The 15,163-nt window shown below is 44.6% G+C and overlaps 1 protein-coding gene across 3 annotated transcripts in view; it reads left to right on the plus strand.

The window, feature by feature from the left end:
- Positions 1 to 2,889: 2,889 nt before the first annotated feature.
- The window catches only part of abcc6a (ATP-binding cassette, sub-family C (CFTR/MRP), member 6a), a 28,174-nt gene continuing 15,900 nt past the window's right edge, over positions 2,890 to 15,163 (plus strand). For 2 of the 3 annotated variants that reach the window (XM_027018728.3, XM_081710310.1), the window contains exons 1-3: positions 2,890 to 10,844; positions 11,982 to 12,158; positions 13,089 to 13,214. In XM_027018728.3, the coding sequence (XP_026874529.3) occupies positions 10,803 to 10,844; positions 11,982 to 12,158; positions 13,089 to 13,214 (345 nt within the window). In that variant the 5' untranslated portion in view covers positions 2,890 to 10,802. The remainder of the gene's footprint in view (positions 10,845 to 11,981; positions 12,159 to 13,088; positions 13,215 to 15,163) is intronic. The other variant, XM_081710308.1, reaches the window with a different exon arrangement.

A 15,163-nucleotide genomic window follows, 5' to 3' on the forward strand; every position in this document is an offset into this window, starting at 1 on the left:
CTGTCCCCTAAGTGCTTTGCTAACAGATGCAGTATAAAAATAGGTAAATTAAAATAAAGATACTATTTTAAACCAAGTTTAAAATGCAGTAGCTGAAAGCAAAATGTAGAAGTAATATAAATAATTAATTACAGGTTAATTAAAGGTCATTCAGAAAGGAGGGCTTTTCACCCCCAGGTAGCAAGGAATGCACCGTGCTACAGTGGGGTATCGTGGGGTGAGACCGTGAAGGTGTTTGTACATCATTCAGAGCATCATAAAATCAATTCTGAAATCACAGGTAGGCAGTGCAGCTGTCTGAGAACAGTTGTTCATGTAGTTCATGTAGTTGTTCATGTAGTCCTGGCATTTTGCTCTCTGCACACTAGAGTTAGAGCTTTTGGGTGGACCAGAATAAAAGACCATTCCAGTAATCCAAAGGTGTTGACAGAAGAGCCTATATAAGTTTTGTTGTCAGATGTGGAGAGAATGTTACAGTCCTTGGATAAGTTTCACAATTTTGCAAATATTACATAAATGGTCCTTAAAGGTCCCTATTAAAGGCAGCACCCAGGTGTTTGATGTAGTTTTAGCCTTCACAGATAGAGCCTCTAACTGGGGCACTGCAACACTGCTCAGTTTACAGTTCCCAATAGTCTGCTGCCCTCTGCTGCCCGGATATAGGTGGCAGACCATTTTCTGCACATCAGTAACACATGGCTGTGGGTGTCAGGCGTAGCAGCAGAGTTGCTAGTGTTTTACACATACACGTGTCACTGATGGGGTCAGAATAATCTCCACCCAAGAATATCAAGACAGCGGTTCTGTTGTCAGTATCTGCGTTAATCAAAACATGCAGAATGACTTCCGGAAACTGCGTGGAAACACATGGGTTATAGACTCTAACTGCACACATATAAATAATGTCTAATAAAGAGGCTACTGAGTGCATGTATTGACATCTCAATACTACCAATCATGAAATCACAGGCCTATGATATCACACCTGTGAATGAAATAACTCTTAGAAGTGCCAATAAAGTGTGCCATGAGAAGATTTTCTCAGTGAAACATGAAACGAAATGTCAGCGAATACAGCAGGACGGGAGCATTGAAAGCCTTTGAGGCTGCACTTGGAGGGTGAGTCTGACACAGCAGTGAAGGGTTGGAGGGAGGAATCGCGGCTAATGTGAGTCAATGCGTCTGCCCAGCTCGAGGAGACATGATGCACCTCGTCCTGACGTCCATGGAACAGGCATGGGTTTGGTGGGCACAGTATGTATAATAAAGCATGTTATTTCAAGACCAGCAGCCAAGTTAATATTCATTGAGTCATATGTCGGCTATGCACCTCGACACTGAGTTGTGTTTATGGCAGTGGCATATACACAGTACATTGGACATCTGTGGAACCCAGGCAGTTTCGGTAAACAAACTGAGAACTGATACATTCTTTCAAACTGAAAGATGAGTCTGAATGTTCTAGTTTGTTCCCTGAAACTTCAGCAGTACTGCATTTTCAGTATGACTCTTCCCAATGTGCATCGCTCTTGGAAATGGGTTAATGTTTTGCACTTTGTGTAGTATCCTTTTTTGTTCATTGAAGCAACCCTCTGGAATCTCCTTGTCTGCTCTGGGAGAGGACTATTTGCAGCCAGGGTTAATCAGATGTTTAGACTGTGTTAGTCTGAAAAATCTGGTTACAGCCAGACATGCTCATGTGTGTTAAGGTTTGGTCGTGTGGGTGCTTAAAGGCATTCTTTTGATGCATTGAGAAACATCGTTAGCAGGTTGTGAAAAAAAACAGAGGCACCACTTATGTACCACCTGTGGAGTGAAATAAGACTAAAGGGAGGAGACACTCTGGTGTAATAGTGCTTTGGTTAGGAAGTGGAACACATCTAAGTAGGTTATGCAACACTGGTTGGTGCAGCACTTTCCATTTAATTGTTGCCTAGTGGCGTCCTGTTGGGAAAGGCGACGTGTCTCATAAAAATGATGTCAACAATGCCAAAAATCTGAGTGAGATTGAAGCTGAATCGCTTGGGCAGCCACTAGGCTGCTTTTATAGTTAGCTATATATGTCCAGGGTGAAAGAGAGCGAGACATCGAGACAGAGACGGACGCTTTACTGGCCATGCTAAAGTGTTTACACTCTAAAAGTCTCTCTTCATCTGTGGCCCTTGTTAACCAGTTCAAAACAGGCTGCTCCCCCAGACAGTGGGAATTCAGCGTGGGTCTGGCGGAGGTACGTAATGCCTCTCGGCTCTCCTCTACTTCCGTGTGGCGGGGTATCTAGCGCTCCTGCGACTTCTTCCCATCTGCGGCTGGCGGGAGACCCGGTGCAACATCTTCGTGTCCAGACAGCTTTCTCTTGCCGGGTGGCGGTGAATTTCATTTCCCAACAAGGCAGCAAAAAAAGAAAACAAACAAACAACAACAACAAAAAACCCCAGACTGTGTGTTACAGACGAGGGAGAGAGAAAACCACCTCATCCGAGTTTGATTTCCAGGGTACTTAGGCCACTAGTTGCTACTACACATTTATGGTAATTACAGAGAGAGGGAAGATAGAGGCCTTGATTTAAGCTGCAGAATGCACTGAATGTGCAGACAGAAGTATTTGACTTATACCTAAAAGGTATTTAATTGGTTGAGGTCTTCCAGTCAAATAACTCGAGGGTGCAGAACTTAGGTTTTATTATAGGAATGCTCCAGTGCTGAACTGCAAAACATACATTTTATTAAGCATTCAGAGTAGCGTAAATCGCTTTAGGATTTTTTTTATCAAGTACTTTTAGAGTTAGAGACAGAGCCTAAAAATTCCTTCTGCCTTTTACAGGACAGTTTTTGCATTGTCTGTGATTCTAAGTCCAAAGTTTACAATGTTTATCCTACTAAATTATAATCCTACTACTTATCCCTAAGTGACACCCCCCCCCCAAGTGAATGTTTGTCATTCACTTTCATCTTTGCCAATTACAGATCATTTTTAGTCTAATGACAAATCCCCCAGTGCTTGGTTTACTAAATTAAACTGTCTGTGCAAAGTGTGTCATTTGGTAGCATAACTAATGACTGTGAGCTAACACAACTACAGATTCCCAGAGCAAAGCTTCGTTGTTGTTTTTAAAGGAATAACTCTAAGCAAAGCTAACAATGAATAGATTCTAGTAGCTTCCAGTTAGCATGATGTTGTAGGCAGGAGTCTACCTAGCTGGCATTCCCTCTTGATAGCGTTAAAACTTTAGCCCGAGCCCATAGCTTTGGAAGTGGCTAGCAGTGTTAGGAATGGGAGAGCCTTCATTTACAAAGCCTGTCATAACAGCAGGATGTAAATATTTTAATGTGGGATTTTAAGGCCAGATTTAAGGAAATATAGTAGCATTTTGTGGAAAACTAAACTACTGATGTTTAGTGTTCAAAAGCCCTGAGAGGTCTTTGTTAAGGTAGTGTTTTAATGTGAGTCTTGGTCTTTGTTGAGGTAGGGCTTTAACGTGAGTCTTGGTCTTTGTTAAGGTAGTGTCTTTACGTGAGTCCTGGTCTTTGTTAAGGTAGTGTCTTAACGTGAGTCTTGGTCTTTGTTAAGGTAGTGTCTTAACGTGAGTCTTGGTCTTTGTTAAGGTAGTGTCTTAACGTGAGTCTTGGTCTTTGTTAAGGTAGTGTCTTAACGTGAGTCTTGGTCTTTGTTAAGGTAGTGTCTTAACGTGAGTCTTGGTCTTTTGTTAAAGTAGTGTCTTAACGTGAGTCTTGGTCTTTGTTAAGGTAGTGTCTTAACGTAATTTTGGTTTTTGTTAAGGTAGTGTCTTAACGTGAGTCTTGGTCTTTGTTAAGGTAGTGTCTTAACGTGAGTCCTGGTCTTTGTTAAGGTAGTGTCTTAACGTGAGTCTTGGTCTTTGTTAAGGTAGTGTCTTAACGTAATTTTGGTTTTTGTTAAGGTAGTGTCTTAACGTGAGTCTTGGTCTTTGTTAAGGTAGTGTCTTAACGTGAGTCCTGGTCTTTGTTAAGGTAGTGTCTTAAGTGAGTCTTGGTCTTTAAGGTACTGTCTTAGCGTGAGTCCTGGTCTCCTATGGTACACTCAGAGCCCATCTGGAAGGCAACTGTGTTGTCCCACATAAATAGGCCTGATTTGTTGAAGAACAAAAAAAACGCGGAAACAAAGGGAAAATGAATTAAATTAAGTTAACAAAACACAATACATATACAACCCAGAAGGTTTCTTTTTATTTAGCCTTATCACCTATTTAGTATGTTATGTAATTGTAAGAACTATTAATGTGATATTTTCCTGGTTCATTCTCTAGTGTAAATATCAAATAAAAAGATCTCAGTAAAAAAGGGTGGACTGTTTTGAAACCAATCTGAGCTAATTGAGCAGGGAAAACAAAACCAGGAAAAAAAGGTCCTTTTTTCCTTTGTGTTTCTGTAATAATGTTTTGTTAATCACTGACAACCTTGGTGAAGAAACCCTCATAAACATCTCAGCACTACGACATGTCCTTCAGTTTTAGAAAGCATTTTTAGGCAAAAGTACGGCAATAAAAATCAGAGCCGTGCTTGTGTAGCTTGTGCTCGTACCACGACTTATGTCACTGACGCGCAGAAGTACGTCACAGAGGAGAGCTGAGTGGGAAGTGTTGTCTGTTGGGCTAGAGGAAAGGTTCCACTAATCCATCTGTGGGCGCGGACCCACGGATTTCCACGGGTTTCTATTTTGGAGTGAGAGGGCCTGTTTTTAGTTAAAAAACCACAGCATCCTATTAAGCATTGCGAACGTAATTGGCCAGTGCTGGCTGTAAGTGCTTCCTCGTCTCCTTTTTGTGCATGTATATACATTTTGTGTGTGTGTGTGTGTTTGTGTGTGTGTGTGTGTGTGTGTGTGTGTGTGTGTGTGCTTGTGTGAGCGTGCATGCGTTTGTGTGTGGATGTGTGTGTGTGTTTGTGTGTGTGTGTGCGTGCGTGCGTATGTGTGTGTATGTTTGTGTGGGTGTGTGCACGTGCATGCTTGTGTGTGTGTGAATAAATTTATGCAGTTGTTAAAAGTGTTGTTGCAGTGTTGCTTCTTTGTGAAAGGTGCTCCTAAAGTGAAAAGGAAAGATCAGTACAGCAGAACACAGAACAGGACTGATTACATGTAATTACATTACATACATATTACTGCAAAATCACAAAATAGTTTTCTATAGATGCGAATACACTCCTAATGCACTGGTACAGCATTCTCTAACAGATCTACAGTAACATCTCCTATACAATCCTATATGTTTGTGGGTATGTCTAATTCTGTTGTAGGTAACAACATCTGATCTTTAGATCATTATTTTGTGTACATGGATGGGATATGTCATTTGTAGATCATTGGATACTCACAGTATGCAGTTTAGTCTGATTTTAATGTATATCCGGGTAACACCTCCTCCTTCTCAAGATAGTGAAAACAGGTAACAGAAACGGAATTACAGAATACTAGTTATCAGGCTAATAGGTAAACCATGATTTCATGCAAGAAGGTTATGGAAAATACATTAAAATTCTCCTACTGAATTCACAATATTGTGTGCCATATCTGTGATGGACCGGCACCCTGTCCAGGGTTGGTGTATGTGTGTGTGTGTGTGTGTGTGTGTGTGTTCCCTGTCCAGGGTTGGTCCCTGCTTTGATCCTGTGCTACTGGGATAGGCCCATAATCCTGAACTGGATTACATAATTTACAAGATGAATTAATGAATGTGTGCCATATCCTACTTTAAAAGCACATAATTCACATAAAAATACCCTTATCATTTTAAAACACCATGAAATGTGCAGAAAACATGATGGAAATTTCCCTCACTATTAGCCACCTGTAATCTGTTGATATATGCAATGTTTTGGAATCTAAGAAAGGATTTCGAAAACTGGCCCTTACTGAACAGAGCAAACCATCTTTACTATAAGTAAAGTGAATTGTTACATTTTTACAAGAGCTTACCCTCATTAGTTACATTGGTTCCCTGCTATAATTACAGTGGCATAGTTAATCACAATTGTAAATATGTCATGTCAGATGGCAGTGTGTCAAACGTGGCACTGAGGTTTTCCAGAGGTTTGCAGTACCATACAGGCTACGAATTACAAACCTTTACCAGCAAAGTATTATCAACAGATCAGCCCTCTAGCCAGAAAGAATTACATGGGGAGGCAAGATTGTAGAGACATAAAATTAAGAAACGTTTTTGTTCAAATTGTCCTGCAATTAGGAGAGTCGAAGCAATAAAGTTATTGCAACGTCATAGTGTCTGGCGCAAGGCTCATCCAGACAGGAATACCCAAGACTCGTCGCCACTGCAATTTCCAAGGCAACCCATCTTCCTGTTGTGGTTCTGGATGTCTTACCAGGAAATACCGTTCATCTTCATCAGCAAAAGTCTTCATGAGTCAATTTCCTATTTAGGGCTTTGATGTCAAAAGCTTTTTACCGGATGCATTTGTAATGTAGAATTAGATTGATAGACACGAATGTTTAACGTGCATCTTGCGCATAAAAGGAACTTACTAAATGTTCAAATCTAGCTGGAGATACCGACCTGCTGATGTATTGTGCTTTGTATTGCGTCCACATTGGCATGCGAAAATGCTGCATTGGGCTGCGAGCTCCAGACTGTTCTCAGAACAGCCCAGTGGCAAATAGTTCAGCGGCTGGTGGCCCGGTCGTGGCCCGCGAGAGGAGGTCCCAGACGGCCGAGCAGACGCGAAGCCCGCTCCCTCCCTCCGCTGCAGACGATCCCGAGAGGCCGCAGGCCGAGCGTCGGAGCTGAGGGACCAGGGAAAGAGAGGGAGGGGTGAGATGTCACAGGCAACGTCCTGAGACAGAGAGAGCATGGAAGAAAACAGGTCGAGTCATAATTGCACGCGTAGGCTGACACATCTGGAATTACTGCTGCTTGGCTCCGAGCCACAGACTTTACGCTGCTCCCTTAAAAAGAAAGAAGCATATTTTTCTTGCTTGCTCCTCAGAGCTACACCTCAGTGGGCCTGGCACCTCGCACTGGGCCTGCTGCTAAATTTGTCCTCCCGCTTTTGGAGAGAGTGGGCTGAAAATGGCACCATTATTTTCACCAGACTGTTTTCCTTCAGAGAGGGGGGAGAGAGAGAGAGAGAGAGAGAGAGAGAGAGAGAGAGAGAGAGAGAGAGAGAGAGAGAGAGACTGAGACAGAAAGGTAGAGACAGAGCGAGAGAGAGTCAGAGAGGGAGAGACAGAGAGAGAGTGAGACAGAGAGGGAGAGACAAAGAGAGAGGGAGACAGAGAGGGAGAGACAAAGAGAGACTGAGACAGAGAGGGAGAGACAGAAAGAGACTGAGACAGAGAGAGACTGAGACAGGGAGAGACAGAGAGAGAGAGAGACAGACAGAAAGGGAGAGACAGAGCGAGAGAGAGTCAGAGAGGGAGAGACAGAGAGAGACTGAGACAGAGAGGGAGAGACAGAGAGAGAGACAGAGAGAGACTGAGACAGAAAGGGAGAGAGAGAGAGAGAGAGAGAGACATAGAGAGAGAGGTGATAAGTGAAGGTAAGCTGGTCTGGTAAAGCAGGGCTCTGGCTCTTTACACGCTCTCATCACTCTCCTCTATGTCTCTTTGTTCCTCTGTCAATGTCTCGCCATCTCTCTCATCACAGACACAACTCCACACCAGTCCCTCAGGGCAGTGGACTGCTCTGACTTCAGCGCCTTCTCTCACTAGTGTCGAATATTTGCCTCCAGTGGGCATTACGTGTAGTGAGGTGGACTCGTGCATTGGCTTGAGCCTGCTTGTTTATAGCCAGTGAACTGCAGGGCTAGACCTTCCACAGATCTTTGAGAGGCTTCCACAGTATTTCCACAGACCTTCCACAGTCCGTCCACAGATCTTTCACAGACCTTCCACAGATCTTTCACTGACCTTCCACAGTCCTTCCACAGGCTTTCACACACAGTCATTTTCATTTCACAAAGTCAAGGCTGAGGGTACCACGGTCACATGGCAGTATATTTCCTAGCTGAAGCTTCGCCTTCTGTGAAGTACTTTGGTGGAACATCAACATTTAATTTAGACTGCTATCTAATTTTAGTCCTCAGAATGATTATTCATTGCTTTGTCGTAATGGACTGAACTTCTGAGGTCAACACGGAACATGACATGCGCACTATATCCTTTTTTAATATACAAGATGTTCAGATGTTCAACACATAGAAGCGCCCAACACGTTGGCCCGCCACAAGCCGCCAAGCTGAGCTTCATTTAAGATGTTATTTAGATGTCTGGATTTGACTTACAAAATAAAAACAAACCATGATGGAGTGTCGTTTCAAAGTCAAGCATACAAGACTGCTGGACAGCACAGCTGTTGTTACACAAGGCCAAGCTGCTACTCGATGTAAACAAGACCCGTGCGGTAATGAACCAGAGGCCCCGGTTCAGGCTTCTACAGTCCTGCCAAGCAGCGGCGTGTGGTGATGCTTCGCATCACTTCCTCCCGTGAGCAGCCAGCTCAGACCTCTGCAGACATAATAACACAGTCGCTTTGTTGTCTAGAGCACGTTAATCAAACCCCTCTCGTGGCCTCGTGGTTGACCGCCAAGAATGAGTCCATTCATCCCTTAGTTTAGCACCTCTGGTCGCGTGACGCTGCCCCTATTGTTCTCGCCGCACTGCAAGATGGCCCGTTAAATTCAAGGTGATAACACCATTATGATATGCGACCGACAGCTCGGTAAACAGCCGTGGACAGACGTGGCCGCAGGTCTGTGAGGCCAACGGGTTCGGGTGTGGGAGGCGCAGCCAATCAGGAAAGCTGTCCAGGGGCAAATGACAGGACAGAAGCTACCTCTGAAAAGGCTTAGAAACACATTGGAGTTTGAGGTTTCTGGCACCTCCCCAAACAAGGAGCCTCCGTATTAAAATGTTTCTTACGGTTTAGTGTAACGTAGGAACGTAAAATAGCTCAGAGCCCTTGCAAGTTCTTCTCTTTCTTGGACAGTCACATTGGACAAATATGAGGTCGTAAGAAAGTCTAATGAAAGGCACCAGAAGACTGAACTGTCGAATTCTTTGACGGTTCTACCATACTGAGGACTTGGGGTTGAGCATATTGCATCACCTCTGTGAGCTTACTAGAAACATTGTAAACATGTAAGCAATAAACAGAACCAGAAATCCAGGGAGTTTGTGTATGATTGTTGTTCTGGAGGTACTTCTCTGCCTCTTCTTCATCATTATGACCTCTCACCTTTGTCTAGCTCATGCCAGAGGTTTTCAACATTACGAAGTTACAGCATGCTCTACTCTGCTAACTTACGGTAGGCAAGCGTTCCGATGTCGAAAGAGACCTTGTTGAGATGAAAATTCAGGTAAATATCAATAATTTCACAAGCTTGAAATGAACTAGTTTTTCATGTTTTAAATAATAAATCCAGATTTTTTTTTAGCAATACATCAAAGTTGGAGCTGAAAAGCGTCTGCGAATAACGCTGAATCAGCAGCTTCCGGCTGCCTGGTTAGCACCATTTGTTCTGTATGCTACAGAGAGAAAAGGTCCGTCAGACTCATGTATTAAAACCTACTGCATGCAGCCCTATTTTTAAGTCTCATCCATAATTCGATTAGAAAGATGCTTAAGCGGAACGCATGTCATCGGTGCTCTGAAGTGGTTTGAAGCGAAAATAGACGCATGATTCACGATTCATAGACGCGCAGCTGTTGGGTCACACTGAGGGATCGCATTGTAAATATTTGCTTTGCCGTAGCACATGGCTGCGCATGTGCGGTATGTCGCAGGACGTCCACCTACTGCTCTTTCCATGTTCTGGCTGTGGTTTCAGGGCGAAGACCAGCCAACGGTTTCTGCCACTTTTCCAGGACTCTGTGAGCACAAAAAAACTAGCATCTGTTCTCCTGATGTTAGCTCATCACAGACCACTGAGAGCTTCAAAAGAGACAGACATAATATCAGACCGTCTGTTTCGGCAGTGCCAGTCTGTTTGTGGCGAGGTGTGTGTGTGTGTGTGTGTGTGTGTGTGTGTGTGTGTGGTGTGTGTGTTTGTGGTGTGTGTGTGTGTTTGTGGTGTGTGTGTTTGTGGTGTGTGTGTGTGCGTGTGTGTGTGTGTGTGTGGGTGTGTGTGTGTGGGTGGGTGTGTGGGTGTGTGTGTGTGTGTGTGTGAGGACAGGTCAGTTGACTCTGGCCCTTTTCACGTCTGTGCGCTCCTCTCTCGCGCAAGCGCCACCTTTCCCAGCCGGTAAGGCGGCAAGTGACTGCACGTCCTGTCTGAGAGAACATTCAAGCTGTCGCAAGAGCCTTGTCAATTGGCTTAGCCAGAGCCACGCTGCTGAGAGAGAGAGAGAGAGAGAGAGAGAGAGAGAGAGAGAGAGAGAGAGAATTGGAAAGGAAAGAGACCAAAACAGTGAGAAAGATTGGAAGAAGAGAGGAAGCAAGAGACAGAGAGTGGGAGAAAGGAATGGAGAAAAAGAGAAAGCGATGGAAAGAGAGAACGGACAGGAGAGAGAGAATAGTAAACTTGAGAAGGAGGGGAGGAGGGAGGGAGAGAGAGAGAGAGAGAGAATACACCCACCCACCTAAGTGGCTGGCAAACTGACGGGCACTCATAAAACAGACCGCCTTCGAGACATCTCAGAAACAAGGAGACCTCAGTGACCAGGTGCACGGGAGCAGGAGAAGCTGAGATCCCCAAACAGCGTTCGTTCAGAGAACAGACTCGAGTGGATCCTGGGCTGAGCCGCAGGAACGTTGCAGCCGTAAAGAGCCTGACAGAGCCAGAGAGCGCGGCAGCTTCAGGACCAGCGGCGGTGAATGGATAATCTCTGCAGCCGCAGTGGCTTAGACCCACTCTGGGTGAGTGACTGGGACTAGCCACATATCACGATCTGTCTCACAAGTCTGAATGCTATTCTTGTGTATTCATTCAACGCATTAAGGGCACGGTCTACATTTTCAATAATAGTAATGACGTCAGAATCAAGTTCAGCCATGTCCATTTTATTTTGTTTGATCTTTGCCTTCTAATTCTAATTGTTGTTAACTAATCATTTATGCGTGGTGGCCTTTGTGTTCATATGGATGTATGCATATTTCTTCAGTGTGCATATAGTGCTCAGCACCTGTACCACAAATAAATAAAGCAACAGGTCTTATTGTACTTACAAAGTAAACAGCAGTCTTTTTGCAAAGGGCTTTACATATTCAGTCATTCTTTTACTGTTTAACTGTTATTGTCTTGGGAGGACATGCAGCCTTACACTGAACATGAAAAAGACATCCTTCAGATTGTACTTGGCTAACTTACTGCAGACAATCTGACATTTGTAAAATGCATTCTTCATGGTTGCCATTATACACCAATGGCATTCAGATTTACATGACACTGGTGGCTAAGTTGGTACGCCTCAATAAGAGTGATGTCAGCATTTCATGTTGCACTATGTAAAAATCTAAATGAAAACAGGTGACGTGGGCCCTAATATATGAAACGGTTCAGTTAACAAAGACAAGGAACAACCAATCAAATTGCGAAGCCACTAGTGCTTCCTGGACAGCTCCACACCAGTACTGGAAACATGGCTACCAATTTGGGACGTGGCCTGTGTCTGCAGAAAAAGCCAGACTCACTAGAATGTTCTGAGTGGAAAACAGTGCAGGGTCCTCTTCTCTAGTGTCGGTGGACTGGAGGCTGATGCAGTAGGTTAGGCTTGGTGTGACCTTGGTGCAGAAAGAAACATTTCACTGAGGCTTTAACAAGGGCTATAAACCATTTTCTTTCTCTTACCCCAAAAGCCATACTTCTTTGAAAAAGTGATATCAGTGAAAGTATTCTTAGACAATTACAGACTAAAATGGGGTTTAGTGAACAGCCACAATCATCCAGACGTAATGGATACTGTAGAAGCACCTCATTTGTGATGGCACACGGTGATACGAGGTTGGACCTCTGTCAGCTCTCCCAGTGCCATAACTCTGCTCCTCGCATTATAGGACTGGAACCAGACGTGGTACACTCACACCCCTGAACTGAGTGACTGCTTCCAGCACACGGTCCTGGTGTGGGCGCCTTGTGTCTACCTGTGGGTCTGCACCCCCTTCTACTGTCTGCACCTGTATTGCAATGGCCAGAGCCGGCTACCTCTCTCACCGCTGTGCAGCGCCAAGCTGGTGAGTCGGAGCGCGCTACGAGCCGCGGGCTGCGCCGGCCATATAAGTGAAACGCGTTAAGGCAAAACCGGTGTTAAAGCCGATCGGAAGTGGAAGGATGGCCCTGCGGTGCAGTTTAAGGAAGAAGGAGAGGGTTACTGCCCTCCCAGTTTGGGAGCGGAGCCGCGCACCGCACACACTCGCGGGTGAGGGTAACGTACTAGTGATTGTTTGAGTTCGCTGAGTGACGCATTTTTTTACGCTTCGCTTTGTGTTTACATAGTTATTCATCCGTTCATTCCGTTCAGGAGTGAGCTTTTTTCTTTTTTCAAGATTTCTCATTGCCGCTCTAGAATTCGATTGTTTACTGTTGCTAGAAGAGCTAAATGGCATTATTACATCATTAATAGAAAGTTCCATGACATCATTTCAAACATGTTACTCAGTTAAACAAATATTTGAAGTGAGAGTGTAACATTAGAATAATTGTTATTGTGCAGATGTGAGATTAACGGTTTTGCTTACTCATATCATTAAAGTAACTCATATAATTAAAGTAAATCTAAATGAATTAATCCAAATCATTACCTTATATCGTCATTAGCGCAAACCCACAAAATGACTATAGTCCTTTGACACTGTTCACAATAAGAGGTGAAATGTTTTTCTCTTTTTTTAAGTGGAACAATATCCTGGGTATTATATTGGGAAAACCCCATCTAGACCCCACATAGACTTGTGTATGAGAAGGGTATGCATCTGGTTTACTCTCCCATCTGAAAGTCATTACTAGATTTCCCAGTGTTCCTCTCGAAGGGTTGTGAGTTAACACCCACAAAGGCCATCCTTCCTGCCCCGGTTCTTAGCGAGCGGCTGATGACATTTCCGGAAGCGTGACTCAGGCGAGTTCTCACCCAGGTCTGAGTTCCGTTTCTGTGTGCTCGCCCACAGCTGCTGGGGTTCTTCCTGGCATCTTTTGGCTTCGTGGAATTCTTCTACATCCTGCTGGAGAGGAACCAGGAGCTTCACCGCCACCTCGTCTTCCTCCTGAGTCCCGTCATACGCAGCCTGACAGTGGTAAGGTAAACCTTGCTATTGCAGGAGTAAGCACAGCTTGCGGGGCCCTCCAGCGGGGCCTGGCTAATGTTCCCATGTCTGGGCACGGAAGAGAAGAAAAACCACACCAGTTCTGAGCGTTAAAGCACGGATCACGTCAGGCACTGACCATTAGCAGGAAAGATCACACGGCTGAGATCAAAGCAGGAGTTACGGGGATTATATCTCCCTGCTTCTGGTCCTCACCGGTCACTACAGTAATGGTCACGGTCTTGCTACATAAGCTGGGACCTGACCCAGCAGAAAGTGTATTTGCCTGGCTGTGGGTAACATTACGAAAACACGAGGCTGAGGGCGCAGAGGGGAGTGGACAGCAGGTAGAGTAGCCCACAGAGTTGCATCCAGCCCCAAGGCCCACTCCACACCTGTGGTCTTCCCAGACACCCAAGCAAACACGGTGCCGAAAGAGTTAAACAGACTGCTGTTGTTCCCCAAGCAGCCTCTCTCATCAGAAGGTCATAATTTCAATTGTAAGAACATAAAAATAAATATCTGTGGCGGTCGAAGCATGCATTAGGCTACGGTCCAGATGACAGATTTGACATCTGCAGTCATTTATTACCTGCATGCATAAACATTGCTGTTAAAAGTTTTTTAAAAGCTTATTTTGTGTCCTCTTCACCCTTCTTTACCACCCATGATTTTTTTCCTTGTGTAATATCTGGGTTTATGTAATCAAGATGTCCATAGAGCTAAAAGCAACAACAACCACACAGCCCGACCAAAACCAGAGTGTTTATCTGCTTCTCTTCAGTCACTGAGAGGGCATCTGCAAGTCATAAACTGCCTCCTTGCCACCAGCCTGTAGGTGCTCTTTTACGCTGAACTAGGATCAGCTTCCTGTACCACACTCCCAATCTTAAGCCTTTATGTAAAAACCATCCCAAAACCGGTCTGAGATCAGAGTAATCTGGCCCAGCCCTACCAGCACCAGGTCTGAGTGCACCTCTCTTCCCCATCTTACCATACACTGGTCTACGGATGCACTACCAGCTGCATTTAGCAATCAAATATGGCACATCTCTGTAACACTTACCACTTTGTGATTATCAGGTGGCCATTACGTCTGGATCTTAGCTGATGCTTCAGCTTCCCCTCCTCCACTCCTGAGAGGGACTCATTACTGAAAAGGATCCATTATTGCCCCTTTGCCAACAGCAAAGGACAAACACACGTTCAGGTCGTGATCATGCGCATATTCGTGTTTGCGTGCGTATTCTGTATCCAGGTATTAAGATGTCCTAAACGTTCAGGGTATACCAAATGAGGAATTCTGGGAAAAAAACATTTTTTAACATAATCACTCTGAGGTCTGGAGCCTTAGGTTTGGTCTGGTCTGGTTTGGAGAAGGTTACTGTTTGGTTTGGGAGGGGTTGTTGCTGGGAACAGACCAGTGCCTGAGCTTCAGCGGCTCAGAAGGCCTTGCCTTACGTAACCAGACTGTTTTTTTACCCGCTGCTGTGACAAAACGATGTCTTTCCGACTAAAATTAGACGGAAGACGGATGCTCTCGAAGCACCACGGCAAGATCGGTGGCTAGACAAGGGCATCCAAACGTTGGGCTGGTTCGGTGGGACTGGTAGACAGCGTTGAGCGTGTTTTGGACAGAAAAGGCAATTACTTCAAATTCAGGATCTGAGAGAGAGCCATGAACTGTGTGTGTTGTTAGGGCGGGATGTTCACAAAACAACAGCCATAGCTGACTGAGAAGTTCAATAATAAACTGTGCACGATTGGTCAAGATAAAACAGACTCCACTATATTTACAGGAGGACCTGACCACTGGTCATAGTACAGGTAGAACCATTCATGGTCTACTGTTATACACAATTCTAAACAAGAAGAGCCAGACCTTTGCAAAAGTGGTATTTGCTTTTTTTAACTTTATATTTTTGCAGCTCAAAAGGTTT

Source organism: Electrophorus electricus, chromosome 3 (genome assembly GCF_041902795.1).
Source record: "Electrophorus electricus isolate QZ-2024a chromosome 3, ASM4190279v1, whole genome shotgun sequence".
Taxonomy (NCBI): domain Eukaryota; kingdom Metazoa; phylum Chordata; class Actinopteri; order Gymnotiformes; family Gymnotidae; genus Electrophorus; species Electrophorus electricus.